Here is a 21,460-nt window from a genome sequence, read left to right as displayed (position 1 = left end):
GGGCCTATTTATAGGGCCGGGGGGCGGGGGGAGCACAAAGGGAGGAAGGCCTCTCTTCACTCCTGGCCCGCCCCACACCGCACGGACCTCCTCTGGATGGATGCAGACACGGCTCTGCTGTCCGCCTGCCAACTTTTTCCTTCCTCCTCTCCCCCTCCCTCTCTCTCTCCCTCCGCCCTCAGCCCTGCCCAGCCCAAGGAGGCAGGCAGGAGGCAGCCGTCGCTCTAATAGGCTTTGGGAAATTCTTCCAAGCTGGCCCCACTCACGGGACCAGAGAAATCCAGGTGTCTCCGCCCTGTGTGCAAAGCTCAGGGGGTTCCTGAGGACACAGCCAGGTGCTCCAGAGTGGGCGGGGTGGGCGGGGTGGGCGGGCTGGACTCAGTGGGTGGACGTTGCCCTCCCTGGAGGCAGGCACCATGATCCTGCTGGCCTGACATCCCCATCCCAATCTAGAGAGGCACTGGTCTGGAGTCCCTGGGCCCAGGGCTCCAGAGGAGCAGTCAGGGCCTCCCACACGGCCACTGCATGCCATGTTAGGGATGTCCCAGAGTCCCCAGTCTCCCCGAGCCAGGCCTCTGTGGATGGGGCACGGAGGCATCAGAAGGTGCAGAGAGGTTGTCTGTGGCTGCCCTCCACGCTGTGGTTGGGGACAGGCCTGAGCTAGGCAGAGCTGTTAGAAAGCCGCTACCCTGGGAGCTCCCAAACTTCTCCAGAGCAATTTGAACCAATGATTTGTGGGCAGGTTAGTGAAGATGGGACAGTTTAGGACTTTCCTCTCAAGGCAGTCACACTGGCGGGTCACTGGGAAGGTGGAAGGAACGGCAGCCCCACCTGGCATTGGAAGGTGATGGAGAGGAGGGAGGGAGGGAGCAGGAGAGAAAGGGAGAGACAGAGATGCAGGCTGAGGGGAGGAGAAGAGACAGACAAGGAGAAAGGAAAGACAGTAGCCAGGAAATAGAGCAAAAGTGGAAGCGAAAGAGACAGACCCCCAACCAGAGACAGTGAGACAAGCAGGGCCAAGAGAGACAGAGAGAGCGCAGAGGGCTAGGAAAAGACAAACTGAAACAGGGAGATAGGACTGGACCCAGAGCCAAGAAGTAGAAAGGGAGAGATAAATGAGGAGAAGGAGAGACCAGTAGGGGCCAGACGAGCCCCTGCAAAGGGAGGGGCCGAGGCCCTGCTGCGGACCCCCGCGGGCCCCTGAGCCCTGGGCATCTCCAATCCAGAGGCCCAGCGCCAGCCAACAAACAAAAAGAATCCGGACTCTGGGGCCAGCAAGCTGTCAGGAATCCCTGGGCCTGGCCCACTTGCCTGCTGCATGAAACGTGCTGGAAGAGCCAGGCCCAGGAGGGAGGGTCCCCCTGCATCCCCTAGGGAGGGCCTGGGATGATCTGGGCTCTCCTCCCACCTCCTGCCTGCCCCACCACCGTCCTACTCGGGAGTGTTGGCATCTTCCCATTTATAGGCCTGGTGAGAGGACTTCTCTGAGTTCTAAGTGTGCCTGGGGCAGGATAAGGATGAGTGGGTCTTATGCCTCTTGTCCAGGGGCCATCCTGCAGAGAATGACACCAGCCGTTACTGGCCACCCCTCTGCCCAGCTGTGGCCTGGCTCTCAGGGTGAACTGCCAGGGACCAGCCTGATGTGTGTTTGCTGGGGCTGCAGGGGGGGATGACGCATTCCCCTAAGTGCCTATACAGGACGGTGGTGGCCAGCAGACCCTGCCTGCTCAGAGAGCCCGGGTGGCCGAAAGTCATCAGTACTTTCTTAGCTGTCCAGGAGAGGGAACTGGCCCTGCTGGGCTACTTCCTGGGCCCTCCTCTACATCCTTTCCTCTGAGGAACCCTGGCTCAGCATTCCAGGCTCTGGGAGGCTCCCTCACACCCCTGGCCCCTGGCCCTTGGCCCCATGCCCTGGCAGGGACATTGACCCACATGAGGAGCTCTCTGGTCAGTTCCAGGGGTGTCCAACCAGAGCTCTCTCTGCAGGGCTAGGATCCCCTCACCTTGAAGTTTTGGAGGGCAGACTGTTTCTCCTGCAGACCTGGCTCCTGAGGGCAGGGGGTGGCACCCCTCAGACCAGAGTCCTCTGGAACACAGCCATTTCCTTTCAGGCCACAGGCTCCTGGGTGTCTCCTGCAGACCATGTCTACTGAGAGACATACACACCACCCTCCTCCTCCCCTCACCTGTCCCTGCCCTGCTCTGCTTGGTGCAGGGCTGTTATGAGGCTGGCGGGTGCTGGGACTCAGCCAAGAAGACTTGAGCAAAGAAGCAGAGGCAGAACTGGCACCAGGCCACAAGGAGCCACTGAACTCAGGCCAGTGTGGCCATGCAGAGTGGCAGAGACAGGAAAACAGGCCTGCGTGGACCCAGGCATGTCCCATGTGTCCATGATGGTGTCCGTGGCTGGGTCAGCATCTGTGCAGCTGAGGACCCATGATTTGCTAGGGGGCCCATGTGGGTAAGACTCATCTGGGACTTACTCATTTATCTAACATATAGTTGGATAAATGTTTAGTGTGTGTCATGTGCCAGACATTGCTCTGGGTACAGGGGAGACAGCCACGAGCCAGACAGACCAGCTCCTGTTCACAGGCAGTTTCCATCTTGGTGTGAGGGCCCGCAGGCTAGGTGAGGACACGCTGGCTGATGACCGACGTATTGTGGAGTGTGTGTGTGTGTGCGCGCGCTCAGCAGAAGCCCCTGCTCTGCACTGGGGCAGGAGGCCAGGGGGATCAGGGCGAAGTGGTCAGGCAAAGCACTTTTGCCCAGGCAGGTAGGTGCCCACCAATCTCAGGAGGCTATGAGGGTCCTCAGGGTGCCACTCCACCTCCCCCTGTGTCTCCCACCCTCTCCCCCTTGTGAGTGTGGCCTCTGCCTTTAATACCACCGTTACGGCTCCATTCTTTTGAAGGAAGGCATGGCTGTCAGCAGGAGGCGCCACCAGAATGCAGGCACGGCCAGGAATGCTGATACGCAGCTCATGTGCCCACCATCTCCGAGGGGCCCTGTGGCCGTCACCTGGCCATGTGGATAAAAAGGGGAAAGGCTTGCCGCTGCAGCCCCAGGCCCAGGGATGTCTCCAACCCCTCCGCCTCCTTCTCTCTGATCTGCCACAAATCCAGGCCGACCAGAGGAGGAAGGAAGGAAGAAAGGACACAGTGTCCAGCTGGGGCCTGTTTCCTGCAACCCCAGAAGGCTCAGATTGTAAGTGACTTGCCAAGGAAAGGCAGAGCTGGCACTAAAACTCAGGACGCACCCATCCCAGAGCCCAAATGCAGTTCTCTGCCCGCCTGTCAGGAAGGGCCCCCGATGACCTGGTTACCAGACAGAAAGCCCAGTACAAAATCTGGGGGCTACAGGCCCAGAGAGGTGCCAGGATAGGGTAGGGAGGAAGGGAGGGAGGAGAGGACAGCCTCCAACAACCATGTATAATTGGGGTGGTGGGGCAGGAATGGAAGCACCGGACTAAGAGTGGGCACCAGAGGAGCTGAGGGCAGCCAGAGCCATCCCTGTGATTCCAGTGAGCCCTAGGAGACTGGGCTCCAGGGCAGGTGCTGTGTGCAGCCCAGCTCTCTTCCAGGACTTCCTGACTTGGCAGGTGCTGTCCCCTCGCCCTCTGCTGGCTCCTGCATCCTCCCATGGACTCGGGCCGAGCCAAGCTAAATAAAGGGGCTGCCCCCACCCCCACTTCTGAGCCCTGGGCGGGGCTTAAGGACACTGAGGCTGGGCACTGCCTGGCCTAGCTGACAGCAATGGTCTCGGCAAAGGCTTTTCCAGATGTGCCTCATTCCTGACATGCCTGGGATACCCATGTTCCAGCCAGAGCTGGCTGTTCCCAGGACTGTCTGGGCCCCATCTCCCAGTGGGAGAGCCTTGGGCTTCATCCGGAGGAAGGTGGACGGAGCCTCGAGTGTTGGCTGAGGGTCCAGACCTTGGGTGTGGCTGAGGTTATCACTGGCCAGAAGCTTCTGCTAAGTGCAGGGTAGAGGGGCCAAGGCGGGATGGACCATCCCTCTGGGGCCAGCAGGGATTTCCCACCCACAGGCCTGGCTGGGGGAAACAATGACTTCATTCCCTCCAGGAGGGCCACCAGGAAGATGGAGCTTGGGGTAGGAGGGGACTCAGACAGCAGACTGGTCCGGACCATCTAGTCACCATCAGCTCGCCCACAGCTTGGATGAATTTTCCAGAATCATTCAGGCTTTCCTGAATTGGGGCAGAGAACCCTGATGGAGGGTGGGAAAAAAGGACCCAGTTCCCATGGGTACTAGAAAGGAGGTGGTGAAAAATCAGAAAATGCTCCTCCCAGTAAATCCGTCCCAACTGACCAGTGGCTCCTGGCTCTGCTTAAAGATCCTGCACAGGGCATCCGCTGCCATCCCACTCCTGACTGACCTGCCGGCCCTGGCTCTCAGGTCACCCTGAGAGGTGGTGCAGACACAGGCCTGCACCCACAGGAGGCCACTGGCCATGGACCAGTCTACAGTGGTCCTTTGCATGAGGCAAGGCCAGCCCTCTCTAAGCCTGGGGGAGCAGAGGAGGGGCCCAGGCCCAGAGCACACAGACCCAGAAAAGAGACAGGATGGCCCCAGGGTCTCTCAAGTTCCTCTGCCCGGAGCTTTCCACTGGCCATCCTTTTGAGGCCCTCACCACCCCTTCCTGCTCTAGACAGAGGCTCTGGCTCCATGCCCCAGGCTGGCAGTGCCTGGTTGCTGGCACCCACACTCTCCTTTCTGCCATGGTGCCGTTGCCCTCCTCCCCAGCTGCAGCAGCCCCTCCTGATCCCTCCTCCACAACAGAACCCTCGGTGAAGGTCAAGGCCGTGCTCACCCCAGGCCCACAGTCCCCAAAGCAGGGCCTAGGCCTCTGTGTTCCTGCCCACCGTGCCCTGCCGCAGAGCTGAGCAGAGGGCTGGGCATGGAGGGGGTTATCCTGGTGGCATCTGCTGACTGTCTCAATCCCCCGAGAGAAGAGATAGGCACCCACCTCTCAAAGCCAGTGAATTCCTCCCTGTCTGACAGATAATTCCTGAACATTTAGGTGTCACACGATCTCTCTTAAATCAAAAGCGGATTTAGCGGGCCACCAGTGATTCACCAGAGCTGGAACAATTTAGTAATTTTCTAGGCTACTGCCTCCCATGCACTTCTCCTCTCCCTGCCCCCAGCCCCTCCTCACCCCACCGCTGCCTGCCCTGAGCACTGGCCAGGCTTACTGTCCTAGGGGTGCAGGGATAATATTGTACCCATTTCTTTATGGAAAGCATAGTTTTCTGATGTTTTACCGTCAACTCTCCAGCAATGGTCCCTGCTTGATGCCGTAGAGGATGAGCCACAGAGACAGGACGGGAAAAAGTTGCCATCAGCCAGGCTGGGGTCTGTGAGGGCTTGAGGTGCCACATTCAGGGACGGGGCAGAGATTTGAGAGTCGGACTGAACTCTCAGAATGAGGGTGTCCTGAGGAGACTGGGCCTACTTCCACCCCAATTCTGTGGGAAGGAAGTCCAGGAAGGAGTGAAGTCACATTTTCCCCAGCCCTGCCCTGAGGGTGAGGAATCCCTACTGGCCCGAAAGGGCAGGCATTCCTCACTTGCAGAAAAAGCTGGGGGTGGCATCTGTACCAGGCTGCCAGCCCACACCCTTAGGGAGGGCAGGGCAGGACAGGGGCTCTGCCTGGAATGGCCTCGGCGCTGTGGGGCCCTGGAAAGAAGCGTCATGTATCTAAGTGGCTTTGGAGCACATCCTCACGCTGAGCTCTGCCTCTCTCCTGGGCCCCAGCAGCCTCTATTCTGCTCTACCCGCCCTGGGATCCCTCAGAAGTCTCCCACATCGGCCTGTTAGGTTATAAAGCACCAGGATTGGGAGAAGGGGTCAGATAGCACCGGATCTCACGCCCTCCTCTGGTGCATGGGAAACTGAGGCTCGGGGAGTTTTCTGGTGGGGCAGGGTGGAGCCAGGCTGGAACCCCTGGTCTCCAGTCTGCCTGGCCTGCTCTGCCTGCCACACCCAGCCTCTTCCTCCTTCCTTCTCTGCTTAACAAGAGGCCACCTCCTCCTCAGGCTGCAGCAAGGACTCAGAAAAGTGCCCTCCCTGACCGGGAACCAAGAGGCCTGGGCAGCCAAAAGGAATCCACAGGAGACCCTGCCTTTTACTCTCCCAGTCCCCCAGGACCTGACGTTTTTGCCTCTCCAATCAAGGCCTGAGCCAAGATAGAGGCCTGTCAACCCCCCATTGACACTGCAGTCCCTGAAGAGTCAGCAGCCACTGCCTCATGGCTCTGGGCCATCTGCTGGCCTTTTGAGTTTCTCATGCTCCCCTTCCCCACCCCCTCCCACCCTGCACCTCCAGCCAGGTGTCCCCACAGGGAGTCTCTGGGCGCTGGACTCTCGGTTCACTTCTTCCTCTCCTGGAGGCTCCCATGACAAATGTCCCCCTGGAATGAATCCCACTCTGTCATTGGTGGCTGCCACCTCTGCCACCTCTCACTGCATCTTCGTTGGCTCTGTCTCCTCCTGAGAGCGCTGTGGCCACTGACACTGCTCCCACTGCCTCCTGGCCCAGTCTGATTTTCTGGGAGCCCTTGCCTCCTCCGGATTCAAGCCAGTTGCTTCAAAGGCCAAAGCTTCCCTGGCTTCTTCGGCATTCCCAGCATGCAAAGCCCAGTGAGTTTCAGCTGAAGAAACAGATGCCCTGCCTGGAACAGTCTCGTTTCCCTCCTGGGCCCAATGGTGGAATGGCCTAGATGCAAGTGGCCCCAGAGCTTTGGTGAAATTCCTTCTTTACTGCGCTCAGGGTTGTTCAAACAGGCCTCACCACCAGGATTCATACATTCATCTTGATGCCAATGCAATTGTAAAATTAAATTTTTAATGTCTTAATGTCTGGAGGAAAGGGGCCATGAAGGCCAAAGAACCCTGACACACAAAAGTCAATGTGGCCCGCTGCCACCACCACCACCAGCCAGCAGTGCATAGGGCGGGACTGGAGATGGGCACACTCCAGCTGTGCTCAGACGGACCGTGCAACAAGCTCCAGGTGGTAGGTGGGTCCCTAATCCTCTCCTCCCTCAGGATGGGTCCCCAGTCCCTGCCACAGGCCCTGCCAAGTCACAACCAGGCAATGGACCTGGTAATAGGCCTGGTTATCCCTTCCTCCACCTCTGACAGTGCATGGGCTTCATGTACACACAAACTCATACTTGCACACACACGTGCACATGCATGGACAACACACATCTGCACACACATGATGCACCACCACGTTTCACACCTGTACATGTGTGCACACACATACAAACATGTGTGCCTGAACATACACATGTGAGGACACGCATGTGCATACCTGCACACACAGAGTAATACACATTGTGGTCAATATCACCCTGCCACCTCTGAAGCCTTGTGCCATGTACACTGTGGCCTCCACTACCTGCAGCCCTGAGCCTGTCTCTCTGGCCCCTCTGAGTGCTCACAGCAGTTGCCACCTGGCTGCCCCTCATCCAGGGACCTCCGTCACCTTCTGTCCTCCCCGAGAGCTGAGTTTAAATGGCAGAAGAGAAGCTATGGGTGTTCCTGTGACTGCATTGCTTCCTGGGCCCCCTCTTGGGGACACTCTACTTTGCTATGTGTGTCCTGGTCTCTATCTCCAGACAGTACCCCGAAGCCTGAGTAAGGCAGGGGCCGGGCCTGACCCAGTTCTCTACGCACAGCCAGGTGGGGAGCAGGCTCCGTGTGCAGGCAGCTTGGGAAGGTGTTCAAAGCTGAGCAGGACCTGCCATCTGCCAGTCCACCAGGCACTGTTAGGAAGGTATGCTAGGCCACCAAGAGGAGGGATGGGGCAGGGCCACCTGTGGGACAGTGCCCCTTCGGTCTTTCTCCCCTAGGATGTTGTGGGCAGGGGCTAGGTGGGTGAGGCCTAGAAGGGTGGAAGGAAGGGTGGGTAGGGCCTACCATTGCCCCTGTCCACCCAGAGACCCCCCTCCCTCTGACGTCCATCTGGCAAATCTATTCATGTGAAGCCAACATTCCTGGAGCCCACAGGGCCAGCAAGATCATCTCACATGGGCAGATCACTGTCTCACCTAATGAGAAAATGATGACATGGTCCCCTGCCCTGGGCCCGTCTCAGCCAGCTCCAGCTCCCCAGCCTCGCCCCAGCACACACACCTCCTGCTTTGTGTTGTTGCTCTACAGGTATGCAGGTCCTGGGAAGCCACCTCACAGGCCCCCATGCCACGACCTCCAGGCCCTCCTGTCGCCAGAGCATTGGAACATCACAGCAGCAGGATCTGCAGGCCTTTGCAACCCCATTGCACCAAAGTAAACTGAGGCCATGGGCTCAGGTAACTTCCCCAATGTCGTACACAGTGAACTAGTCTCCACCTACTCCTCCCCAGCCCCACAAACAGTAAAGTGGCCCCCGGCAGGGCATGCAGCAGAGCACAGGACTTGCCTCATGACTGAGGCAGGACCCATGTCCCTACTTCCTCCCTGAACACCCCACTCCAGGCTGGCATCAAGGGGGCCCTTGAAGAGCCAGAGCCAGATGGGGTTAGAGCCGCAGAGCCTGGAACTCAGGAAGCCTGGGTCTCCATGCCAGGCCCAGGCCCATGAAGAAGGCTAAATACAGCACTAGCAGCAGCCTGGGTGCAGGGAATGAGGGTCCCTCCCCAAGCCCTTGGTGTTCGAGAACCAGAGGCTTTGGAAGTGGCCATTTTTTAGGGCCAGCCAAGACGGAGGGGCCTGCCAGGCCTGCACCACAGGTCTGCCTTCGTCTCCTGCCCATCCCTACCCACTGAGCCTGAGGATGGGTGGACAGAGGAGGCCCAGGCCCCGGGTTTGAAGGCTGGAAGGGGGCCCAGACTCACAGACACCTAGAGTGGTGGGGAGGAGCTGATCAGGAGGGCAGAAGTCACAAAGCCTTCCAGGAGGAGGCAGAGCTTGGACTCACCTAGCAAAGGTGGCCTGGGAGTACACATGATCAGACTCCAGAATCCCCTGGATGAATCCCTGCCAGAGGGCCACTAACCTCCATGTGGGTGCTCCCCTGGTGGGGCCCTGGTCATTTTCCTGGGAAGCCGGTCCCACGTGGGCCAGCTCTGAAGGCTGCTCCTTACATGTGGCTTCCGGGAACTCAGCCCCCTGTCCCAGTGCTGCCCTACAGGCTGCAGATCCAACATTTCCTGCACCCTCCACCTAGTGACAGCTCTTGGAGCAGAAGCAGGACTAAGGACCCACTCCCTGGGGCTGCAGCTCCTCAGGTCGACCACTCCCAGGTCTCTCGGGCCCTCCTTGTTCCTGCCTCATCCTGGCGACAGTACCTGGGCCTGGCGTGACCACACTATGATGCCCCACTCGCCAGGAGTGACCAGGAGCAGAACCGTGAGGGCGCAGTGCCATAGGAGGGTCAACTTAGTCTGTGAGGGATCAGCCAGCTCCTGGAGGGTCCCTATCCTGGGGCACAAGCTCACTATCTTTCTCATCCCTACAGACCACAACACAGAGGGTCCCCTCCCACAGCCTTCAGTCACTGACCCTGCCGGAGCAGAATGAGGGGCAAAATCAGAGCAAGGGCTGGTTTGGAAGGGATGGGGCTTGAAGGGGTGGGGCTTGAATGGGGTGGGGTTGGGCTTGACAGGGCTTCGTGGGAGGCCCCTGGTAGGGAAATCGGGATAGAAAAGGGGAAGAAGCATCACAGGTCTTATTTCATGCAACTTTGATTTAAAAAGTTTTTGGGGGGCCGGGCGCGGTGCCTCACGCCTGTAATCCCAGCACTTTGGGAGGCCAAGGCGGGCGGATCACGAGGTCAGGCGATCGAGACCATCCTGGCTAACACGGTGAAACCCCATCTCTACTAAAAATACAAAAAAATTAGCCGGGCGTGGTGGCGGGCGCCTGTAGTCCCAGCTACTCGGGAGGCTGAGGCAGGAGAATGGCGTGAACCCGGGAGGCGGAGCTTGCAGTGAGCCAAGATTGCGCCACTGCACTCCAGCCTGGGCAAAAGAGCGAGACTCCCTCTCAAAAAAAAAAAAAAAAAAAGTGTTTGGGGATTCCATCAGTGCTTCTCAGACTATAATGTGAGCATAAACACCTGGGGGTATTGTTAAAATGCAGACTCTGATTCAGTAGGGCCGTGTGGGGCCTGAGATTATGTATTTCTAACAAACGCCCAGGCAATGCCAATGCTGCTGGTCCCAGAACCACACTTTGAACACTAAGGGACTGAATTACAAGAAAAACTCCTAACAACAATCTAGTGAAAATAAAACCAAAGAGAGGAAGGAAGCTGCTCGTGGCACCGGAGACAGATTGCCATTGAGCATCACTTTCCATCTGTGCTTCCTGGAAGTCATGGCAAGAAAGAAAGAAGTATTTACCAACTCTTACTCTCTGATAACAGAGACCGCTGCCTGTCATCAATAGGAAGTCTTTTCCCCAATTCTGGCCATCCAGGGAATTGATCCAGCAGAGATTTGAAAAGCCAGCGGTAGCAGGGCTTTCGATGGAAAGGACTCAGAGCGGGCACCTCAGTAGGGCGAATCCCTGATGCGGAGCCATCATGGTTCTGATAACACAGTGCCCGGTGCCCCACCTGAGCTAGTGCCAGGGTCAATGCCCATAGGAACCATCCTTCCACCACTTCCTGGCTCAGGCACTAGTGGACTCAAATGGCCCTGCCAATGGAGGAAGCCTGGAGCTGTGATGCTCTACCATGCAGCCCTGGTGTGTAGGGGTGGGCAGCTGGGACCAGGCCTGAGCCACAGGAAGGGGTGAGGTGGATCTCTGGGCAGCGGAAGAGCCCCACCTCTTTCCAGTAATCGGGAAAGGCTTCCTGGAGTAGGGAACATGGCAGACAGATTTGTTTGTATAAAGGAAGGGAGGTGGTGTGGGGAGAGGAGGGTCCAAGCAGAAAGAGGGCTAGGAGGGGTGGGCTTCTAGCCACAGCAGGAGCAGGGGAGGTTCCCTCATTGCCCCTCTCCCCACGGTTGGCTCTGACTCTCAGGGAGGAGCTGGTGGAGCGGGGATGGCATGCTGCCGCCAGGATGTGGCCACGTGAGCCTGTCTTCTCTGCATAACCTGAACTGGAGCCACGGAGATGCTCTGCTTCCCACTCCTGGGTTGGTGCAGATGAGGAGGACAGGCTCTGCCTCGGGAGCACTGGGCTGGGATGCAGAGGTAAAGATGTAGGGGCTCTGCCCTCAGGGAGTCCTACACCACCCAAGTCCGTCCAAGTGGGAGCCAGGGCTGAATGAGAAGCTCAGACAATGAGGGCTTCTGAAGACAACTGTGAGCATAGCCACGAGCAGGGGAGACCTGGCAACCTCGTGCCATGAGGCCCTGGGGAAGTCACTGCCCTGGCCTGGGTTGTTCATGCCTAAAATAGGTTTATTCTTATGACGGACAACCCCAAGAGGCCTTGGGCATCCTCGTGGCCTCAGGCAGGTGTCAGGGTGAGCACTGCTGAGTCCCACTGGTCTTGGGTTCTCAGCCTTCCCCACTCTCACTTCTCAGGGACACGTGCCTCTCTTCCCAGCCTCCTTTGTGGAGACAGCAACGTGCAGGACCCAAACAACTTTCCAGAAAAGGAAATGGAAAATCCTTAGACAAATAAACCCAAGGTGTGTCTGCCTTAGCTGGGAAGAAGGAAAAAGTGCTTGGCATTTTCTGTGGTGGCTTAGGGGCAATAGGAAGTGGGTTTTGCAGGAGGCGCTGGGGCCGCGTCACGTCCCCGGGCTGGCTGCCTTCTAGGTGGGCCAGACAGGGGCACTGACCCATTTCTCCCTCCGGACTACTTGTCAGGGGTGAGGGGAGGGGTCTGAATTGAAGGAAAGGCTGGGCTCTCACACAATAGCACACGGGTATAGAAACCAAGACACTCACAGATTTTTCCAGAGTCCCCAAAGTAAGTCTCAGGAAATAAAGGAAGATAGGACAGGAGGGGCTCCAGGAAGCCCCACCCTCTCCTCTGCCCTGCTTGGGGGCCTTCCAGAATCCCAGCAAATCCCCTGGGAGGCGAGGAACGAGCAGGGAGAGCTTGGGCACCTGCCATCTGTTAGCCTCAGGCCCTGAGCAAGCACCCGGCTTGTTGAGCCTCAGTTTCTTTATCTGTCACCAGGGAGGTGTGAGTGCCAGACTCGTTAGGGGCTGCACACAGTGTCTGCCCCTGTTGCCCTCCATCTCAGTCTCAGAAGTGGTCACTGCTGGGAATGCTGGCCCAGCCGCTGTGCAGTGCCTCCTCATCAATCACCTTCTTTCACAAGCAGGGAACCAAAGCCCAGAGTGGGGAGGAACAGCCTTAAGGGGGCAAGCAGAGAAGAAGTCATTTATCAAGCTGACCCAGGAGCAGCTGTGGGGCCTGGAGAGCCAGAGAAAGGAGAAGAGGACCTTGCCTTTCAGGGCTGGGTTTGGAAAGGTACAGGGAGGGACTGACTTCCAGGGGTCAGTACACAGAGACAATGCCCAGAAGGCCTCACTGCATCACAGCATCTCATACGGTCACCCTTCCCGAATCTCACTGAGGTGAACTTGCCCCAACCCCTGCACCCTCCTATCAGCTCATGGCAAAAGAACCAACACTTACTGGGCACCTACTAAGCGCCAGGCACTCTTCTAGGCACCTTACACTTAATCCTCACACCAATCTTATAAAGTTTATGCTGTTATTATTCCCATTTTACAGACAGGGAACTGAGGCTCAGAAAGGTCACTGTGTGTGTGTGTGTTTTGTAACTTAGCTAAGGTGACACAACTGAGAGGTTGGAGCTAAGATCTAAACTCAGGTGGTCCAAATTCCAGTACAAGCTTGTAACCACTCCATCATCCAACCCAAGCCCCTTTTCTCACAGCCCACACCCCATGGTAGGTTCAGCAAGGATCCCCAAAACCAAGAGAGAGAGACTGGCAGACAGACTCGGGCCCCTGATCCACAGGTCCAGGACAAGGGCCCACAACAACAGCAGACACAGGAAGAGCTATGGGTCTCTATTCTGGGGCTGGGAACTCGCTTTCCTGCCTAATAAGAGATTTCTGGTTCCTAGGAGATAAACAGTCTCCATAATGCCAACTGGGACCACCAAGAGCTGGGGAAACTAAGTCTCTCCATGGGCAGGGGCCCTCCTCAAGGCCCCCTAGGGACTGAAAATCATCCTGCCAGCCAGGCTGTCTTCCGCAATTGACTTGGAGGTGGGAGCCAGCCAGTCCAGTCCAGCTGGCCCAAGGTCACCAACGGCATGGAAAACAATAGGCAGTGGGTCCAGCCATGGCCAGAGTCAGAACAAAGCCCTGGGCACTTCCTCGAATTGAGGCCCCCTCCTTCATGGCGTGCCAAGGCAGGGGGGCAGAGGAAGCCTTCCTTCATCATGTGGCAGGGATGTTTTGCAAAGATGCTCTCGGGAGAGCTGCAGCCACCAGTGCTGACAGAGGAGTAGGCAGAGGGAAACGCTGCCGGAGGCGAGATCTGCCTGCTAGGAAGCAGGGAAGAGAGCAGGGACTTGGGTACAGGTTCATGGACCCACCACCTTGCTCCTTTGGTTGAAGCTCTAAAAGGCAGGATGTCTCTGGGAGGCCAGCACAGGAGGATCGCTTGAGCTCAGGAGCTCAAGAACAGTCTGGGCAACAGAGAAAGACCTTGTCTCTACTTAAATAAATTTAAAAATTAGCGAGGCATGGTGGCGCACACCTGTGGTCCCAGCTACTTGGGAAGCTGATTTAGGAGGATTGCTTGAGCCCAGGAGCTCAAGGCTGCAGTGAGCTGTGATTGTGCCACTGTACCTCCAGCCTGGATGACCCTGTCTCAAAAAAAAAGAAAAAAACAAAGCAGGCTCTCTCACACCCCATCCTCCTCTCCATGGCCCCGGCTAAGAAGTTAGCATCTTCCTTCTGATCTGTCCTCCACATTTGTTGCCACATCAGTCTTCCGAAACAGCTTGGACCCATCACTGCCCTGCTCTGAAACCCTCCATGGCTCCCTAGTACTCACAGCTCAAGCTCCTTAACCTGACATTCAAAGCCCTTCAGGATCCAGCCGTGACATCCTTAACTTTCCCACCACCTCCAGAGTCCCCAGGCCCCTTGCCCCTGACAACTCAGACCCTCTGCTTATCCTACCTGGAATGCTCTCTGCCCCTCCCCCAACCCACTTTACTTCAGGGTCCAGTTTCAATTCTCCCCCTTCAAGAAGCTTTCGACTGCTCCAGCCCACCAAGAGGATTCCCCTCATCTGAGCTCCATCCCCCAAATACAATCCAAGAAGGATCTGAGCCTGGAGTTTGAAGGGCAGGGCGGTGGGAGATCAATCAGTAACAGAACAATCCTCCCTCAGACTGCAGTTCCTGTGTACGGCAGTTCTTGATTACGAGACTGTCCTGATATAATTATTAATAGCACTCTTCAGGGTCAGTCCTTGTGCTGGGGAGGGGAAGGGCAAGCCCAGGGATGGTGCCAACCCTGGGCTCCCCACAGAGCAGTCACAGGGAGGTGGAACCGCGAGTGCTGTACTTATCGCAGAGGGAGGTGGGACTTTGCTGAACCTCAGACAGCCCTTAAGCAGAAAATGCCAGATAAACACCCAGGATCGCCCTTATCAAGGGCCACAGGAAAGGCGCCAGGTTTAATCTCAAAGCCGCACCTGGAACCAACGGTTTGAAGCCTCAGGCAGCACCTTCCCACCCTGACACCCAGCTGCCGAGCCTTTCTGCCTGGAGTGGGTGTGAGCAGGGGAGGGGCCTCAAAGTGGGCAGAAGGAGCTTTGGGCTTGTCCTCCCACGGGGGAGGGAGGGAGGGAGGAAGGAGCCCCGGGCCCAGGGGTAAGGAAACAGCACTAGAGGTGTACAGGGGTGTGTGTGCATGTGTTTGTGTGTTTGCTTGTGTATATGGGACAACAGAGGAACCTGTGGCCAGGTGATCGACACTTTCTAACTATTAAGACCTAGGCTTGTGAAAGAGGAGGTGATTGAGTCCTGTGGGCACTCAGAGGGGAGGACTTAAACTTTCAGCTGGATAATCCAGGAGGGCTTCTTAGAGGAGGGGCCTTGGAGCTGGCCTTGTGGGATGGGTAGGATTTGACCGATGGACATGGGGAGCCAGAGGGCAAGGACCCAGGTGAATCAAAGAACACCAGGGAAGGCTGCAGGCAGCCAGGGGCAGCTGGGGAAGAGGCTGCTGAGGTCTGTGGTGGGTGAAGTGTGGGGCTGGAGGGGAAAGCAGAAGGGGAGGCAAAAAGGGAGGCAGGTTGGAATCACCCCCACCCCCCATCAGATTTATTCCATCCAGCCCCAAGACCATCTGGTGGTCTGGTCTCCAAGAGACCCCTGTGGAAAAGAAATGCCCAGGAGGGCTCTTAACGATTCCTGTCTGGGCCTCGGTTTCCCCATCTGTATGAAGAAGGCCTTCACTGACTTATTGGAGGAACAGGACACAGGATGGAGGGATATTTTGCGGGAAAGTGAGCAGGAGAAAGGAAGGAAGCGCTGCAGTCTGGAAGATGGTGTGAAAAGGAAGGGCAGGAAAGGCCACCCACGGGCATTGGTAGCCACTGGCCCTTGACCAGCAGGGTCCTGATCCCTCTCTGTGAATAATAGGTCTGCATAACAGGTCTGCCAGGAGCACACGCGCAGGCATTACAGCAGCGTTCTGCCTGGCCCCTCCCCCACCCACCTATCAGCCCACCCCCTCATCCTGGAGTTTGCATTAAGCAATCTCTATTATCGCAAATGCCTGGCATTTTTGCCTGGTAATTAAAGCTCCTACAGCCCCATGAGGATTAGTGCATGATTAGGGAGTAGGGCGGACTGTGGTGGGTGGAGAAATACCTGCAAATAGACTTGGCAGCCTGACTGCCTCCTGCAAATTTTAGGATCCCCTAAGAGCTCAGTGGCCATGTAAGGATGGTCCACTGGGCCTCCAGTAGCAAAGGCCACCAGCCATCTTTCACTTCCATCCCCTCAATGTGCTCTCAGCCTCTGCCCCACACCCCACCCTCCTGCCAGGGAGAGAGAGGTCTGAAGCAGCACACTGAGAAGTTCTCCTCTCCCAGGAAAATGTCCCAGCCCCAGACCATCGTCTGAGGCCCTCTCCTGCTCTTTGCCTCCACTCATACTGCTCTGGGCCTCCCACACCGTGGTCACCCCAGAGGAGACCCGCAGACATCAAGGACTTCCCCGGTCTCTCTGCTTTCACTGTTCCTCTCAGCTGGAATGATCTTCCATCCACTTCTCCACTTGTTAAAACCCTGCTCATCCTCCAACACCGGGATGAGATGCCACCTCCTATCTCATTGGAAATATTAGAAGCCAACATTTACTGAGTCCTGGTGCTGTGCCAGGCCCTGTTCTAAGCACTGCACCATGTAGTAACTCACTTAATCCTCATCCCAGCCCTAGGAGGTTGTAATTCTACAGATGAGGAAACTGAGGCCCAGTGAGCTTGAGTCAAGGGCTCAAGGCCCCAGAGGCAGGAAGCAGGGGAGTCAGGGCTGCACTCAGGCCTGGGATCTGATGCAGCTTCTTCCTCACGTGCCCACCAGTGCCTCCTACACATGCCTTCAGTAGTTCATTTGGGAGGCTACTTGTGCATTTCTCACTGTCTCCCCACAAAATGACAGCCTGCAGAGCAGGGCTTTAAAACTTGAACTCAGATCCAACTGAGGATTTGTGAAAGCACAGACTCTGATCCACTAGTTCTGGGCACAGCCTGAGTCCGCATTTCTAAGCCCGAACATCAGGCGATGCTGCTGCTGCTGGTCTGAGGACAGCACTTTGAGTGGTGAATCCGGACGAGGGCAGAGATGTCCTGCTGTGCCACCCTTGCTTAGCAGAGCCTAGGGCCTATGGAAGCCTCTCTGAGACTTCACCAGCCCCGGCCCTCATGGGGGCAGGGGCGCTGCTGCTCCTCTCCCAGGGCTGGAGCTCTGGATGGGCTGGGTCCTGCCCCCATCCCTGTGTTCCCTTTGGGCTCAGACATGGAGACCCTGGGGAGCAGTCAGGTGGAGTCTGGACAAACCTTGCCTTAGGACAGCCTCCTACGCCCCTCCAAGCCCTGGTCCAGCTCTGACCCCCAGGGAATTCTTGCAGTTCTGGAAACCGCTCTTCTGACAGGTGCTCCCTCTATGTAGAACCAATAGGGAGAGTGCTGTGAACGGTCCTCCCACCACGAGAGAGGATGAAGAAAGTATTGGGCTGGCAGTCGAAGAGGTCAGGGGCTAGTGAGGATGTCGCTGGAGAGAAGCATCAGTGTGCTGGGGTCCCTGGGTCCCCTTCCCCTAGCCATGGGGAGAAGACAGGGTGAATCTCTACTCCTAAAGCCAAGTGAGGGAGGCTTCAAGGAGACTGCCTGAAAGCTTGATGTGTGCCCCCCAAGGTGTGGGACACTCACATGGAGTGGGGAGGGTTAAAGGTGAGGAGCTCCTAACAGGTGGCGGGGCAGGAGATGGGCTGAGCGGGGGATCTCCAGGATTTGGGAGGCAATGATATGTTGGTGCTTTGCACAGTTCAAGTGTGGATCCTGCAGAAGGAAGAGTCAGGTCTTCCATAAAGGTGGTAGAGGAGAGGTTGGCTCTGGCAGAGGGGCTGGAGAGCTGCCATAGCAGCAGCTGGAGAGGGTATCAGCCGACGTGAGGCAGTCCTTAGCAGCGGGAAGCCCCCTCACAAAAGAGGCGGCTAGCACTTCCTATGTGCTCACCAGAGGGCCCACAGCAACATCCAGCACCGCTGCAGGACAGATTAAGACCTTGCTGCCCTGCCCCTCCTCCCCAGAGGAGCTACAGCCAGCTTGGGCATCTGGGGAGGACTCCAAGTGCAAGGTGGAAAGGTGACAAAAGCTAACCACAACTCCTTCTCCCAAAAGGACCACTGCAAGGGGAGGGGAAACTTTCACATAATCTGGGCGGCTCTGGACACTCTGAAGCCTACCCACAGTCTCCCTAGAAAACTCTGCCCCTTGGATGGAGACTGCCCACGGGTGAGGAGTCAGGGGCCTGTATTGCATTCCTGCAGGCTTGGTGGCACCACCATGGACTTGCCCCAGCATCTGGGTCTGGGGGAGGGTGGTGCTGGGCTGTGCTCATCTTCCATTCCAGGAAAACCTAGGCAAGGAATGTCAAACTGCACAATGTACCTGGCTTCTAGAGAAGCAGGTTTGTAATTTGTTGGAAATGGTCTTCTCAAGCCACACTGGGAATAGTTTGTTTTCTCCAGCCCTGCCAAAGGGACCTTGGTCAGGAGGTTAAGTGAGCTTCATTGAAAAGACACACTTTTCCTTCCCAGGCTGATAAACAAGGCTGCTGCTGGGAAACCGATTTCCTCTGTCCGGGTGCTCAGCTGGAGCGCCCTGTCCCTGGCCAAGGAAAACAAATGCATAAACATTTCAGGGATATATAGGAAGCATTTCTGCTGGAAGCCTGCTGTGAATGGCTGCTGGAGTTTACATAGCAAACCCCACCGGGGCCTCGGCACAGCCTGGACAGAGCAGTCCCTACCCTCCCACTTCCCTCCCAGCCTGACTGGCTCTCAGCCTGCCTCTCCCCAAAGACCAACAGTCAGGCCTCTACACATTTCCCATCCACAAGAACACAAGACAAATGCTTTCGTTGTCACCACCCAAATGCCAGTTTTACCCCCCTGGCACCTAAAATAAAAGGGGTCTCCTACAGCGGGACACAGCCCTGAACTGCTTGTGTCCTGAGCCCCAGGGGCACATGGAAGCTGGGGACAGGCTGCTGTCCGGTGCTGGTGGCTGTCCTAGGCTTCTCCCTGGGCCAGAGCAGACACAGAAGGGGTGCATCCCCTGCTTCCTGTGTGTACACACCTACCTCTGCACAGCCCCCTCATAGTCCCAACTACAGCACTCACTGGGCAGACAGGGTGGGGTACAGGGATGGCAGCCTTCAATGTGATAGAAACCCTGAGAGGCTAGTGCTCTGCCCCTGGGCTCCTGCATCCATCCGGTTCTTATGAACCACTGCAGAGGAGTCCTTCACTGTGCTTTTCACACAACCTCTCTCCCCACCCGCTTCTTCATCAGCATGCCATTGCACTTTTGCACATTCTCATCTTCTTTTTGAAACTGGTGGAATATCAATGAATGGAACAAACAAGGTTCAGACTACTATTTCCCCTTCATGAGTGATTATCGCACTTTTCCTATTCCAACTTATGCCATCTTTGTTCTGGAATGTGAGGGCTCCACAGGCTCTGCCCACCCACATTTTCAGTCAGCCCTCTCCCCACATGCTACCCTACAGGGACCAGGGACCACACCCAGTCCCCAGTCCCTCTGTTTATCCCTGTCCTATTGTCCCCCCATGGCCAAGAGGTCCCTCCTTCTCGGAAGGCTCTTTTCCCATATCTACTTGGCCAGGTCCAGCCTACCATCCAGGTCCACCTCCATTCTCCTGGGGCCCCACGCGGGCTCTGGGCGAATCACCCACCACCTTCCCCACACCAGCCATGATCAGCACAGACAGTGCACACCACGCTCTTTGCAGCTATGGAACAAATGAGTCTGGGCCCTTGACATGGGTTTGACTCGTTTTATAGAAAGCCAGCTACCAGAAATAATGAGTCCCTGGGGCCAACCACATCGGAGGCCTGGGCGAGGGACCACCCAGCGGGGAGCAAGGGAGGGATGCAGACAAAGGCAGCAGAGATCCTGGCAACCTCCTTCCAGTACTCAGCAGTCACAGCTCAGCTGGGAGGGGACACAGCAACACACTGGGTCCCCAGCACAGTCCTGGGTGGGCCCTTCATGGAAGGGGCAGGGAGGCTCTGGATGCTTCTGCAGCCACGCTGTCCCAGGTTGGGGTTGCATGAGACTTGCCCCAGAGGCCTGGGGTTCAGCTGTCATCCTCGGTGATGAGGTGATGAATGGTGGACTACAGGGTTTACCCACATCCAACGGTCACAGGATGGGGTCTGAGCCGTTCCAGTTCACTGATGCCCCCTTCCACCTAAGCGTAGAGTGAGGAGAGAGACAAAGAGAGATCAAGCTTCGGGGTCCCAGATGAGAGCCCATCTCTTGCCTCCACTTCCTGAAAGTTTTGTCTTGGAGGCTTTGAATAGTTCAGTTTCTATCCTGTTCATCTCACCCCTCCAGATTCACACACAAACCCACACACCAGTCTCTTACGGAACACAAATACACCCAGGGCCCCAGAGAGCAATGGAGAGGCCAGGTGGCAGGTGATGCATTCTTTTCTACCACAACCTACTTTGTGCCTGGCATCACTGGGCCCTCCACTGAGGCCCTCCACTGACATGAATGATCCACACACGTGGACCAGCCGCTCTCCAGTGGGGCCCAGTGGTTAGCACTTTAGAGGCACCTGTGCAGTCCTAGGTATGGCTGAGTGCAGAACAATGGGGAGAGAGGGTGGGGAGGGGCCAGGAAGCTGGCATGACCTTGTAAGGGTTCTGGGCTTTACTGAGAGCCAAAGAAAGGCAGTGAACGGCTGTGAGCACTATAGTAACATGACAGTTTTTTGTTTTGTTTTGTTTTAACCTGAAGAAGCACAGAGTATAACTAAATTGTGCCCCAGGGTTAGAGACAACTGAATAACAGTTTAGTTACAAAACGAAAGTTACTGTAGGTGAGACCATGACATGTCCTAGCACTAGATTTTAACACATGGTGCTACTTTTCTAAAAACACTCAGAGGAATCAAATTTATAGCAGATGGAGTGTTTACATAAAATCTGGCACTAGGTATATTATATATTTACAGATATCCTAAGACTATATATGAACTAGGGAACAGATGTTGAATATCTCCCAGCAGTTCTACAGAGCAGAGTTTGAGGCTGGAATTCATAAATGCTTTTCCAAGTATGAAGTTTGGGCAGGGAACAGACATCATGTTTTCAAAACCTGAAGATTTTCTTCAGGATTGAAGAAGATCTGCCACAGAGGAATAAAAAGGGAAAGCTTTTCTCACTTCAACTGAATTGTACATCTACATCTAGAAAGTCTAGGATTCCTGACATTGGAACTGCAATGAGAAGGGTGTGAACAGGTTCTCCCAAAGTAACACAGTTGCATTTTCCAACAGAAGGCTTGGAACCACCAAGAGTTTTCAGTCAATGGTTCATCCTCAACCCACTGTTGCCCATGTTTATGACATAGCCTAAACTTCCACTGAATCTCTCTCTTCCTTTCCTAGGCTTAGGCTCTTTGTCTTTCCTCAAGTCAGTGCTTTCCTTCAATTGCCGCATCAAAGTCTCTGATTTTTAGGTTGAAAGTGTCCCTTCTAAAGGCAGCAAGCTTCATACTCATCTTGTTCTTCCAACTCACTTCCCTCTTGGTTACAGACAACTTCTTGGTATCTGTAAAGACTGGATTTTCCCCTTGCATACTTTGAATACTTTACACCACTCCATTTCCCTTCGAATGAGCAGAAAGATTTCTTGTCATTTGGAGGAAAAAGTCTTCATGGCAATTCTGTGCTTCTTGCTCCCCTAGAAAGGTTTG

At 56.1% G+C, this 21,460-nt stretch overlaps 1 protein-coding gene across 2 annotated transcripts in view; it reads right to left on the bottom strand.

Annotated features, from left to right (window-relative positions):
• Nucleotides 1–19,512: 19,512 nt before the first annotated feature.
• The window catches only part of MINDY4 (MINDY lysine 48 deubiquitinase 4), a 132,043-nt gene continuing 130,095 nt past the window's right edge, over nt 19,513–21,460 (bottom strand). For both annotated transcript variants that reach the window (XM_011731333.3, XM_011731332.3), the window contains one exon: nt 19,513–19,943. In XM_011731333.3, the coding sequence (XP_011729635.2) occupies nt 19,924–19,943 (20 nt within the window). In that variant the 3' untranslated portion in view covers nt 19,513–19,923. The remainder of the gene's footprint in view (nt 19,944–21,460) is intronic.

Source organism: Macaca nemestrina, chromosome 4 (assembly GCF_043159975.1).
Source record: "Macaca nemestrina isolate mMacNem1 chromosome 4, mMacNem.hap1, whole genome shotgun sequence".
Classification (NCBI taxonomy): domain Eukaryota; kingdom Metazoa; phylum Chordata; class Mammalia; order Primates; family Cercopithecidae; genus Macaca; species Macaca nemestrina.
Note: the sequence above shows the minus strand (reverse complement) of the source record. Positions and strands in the feature narration are given on the sequence as shown.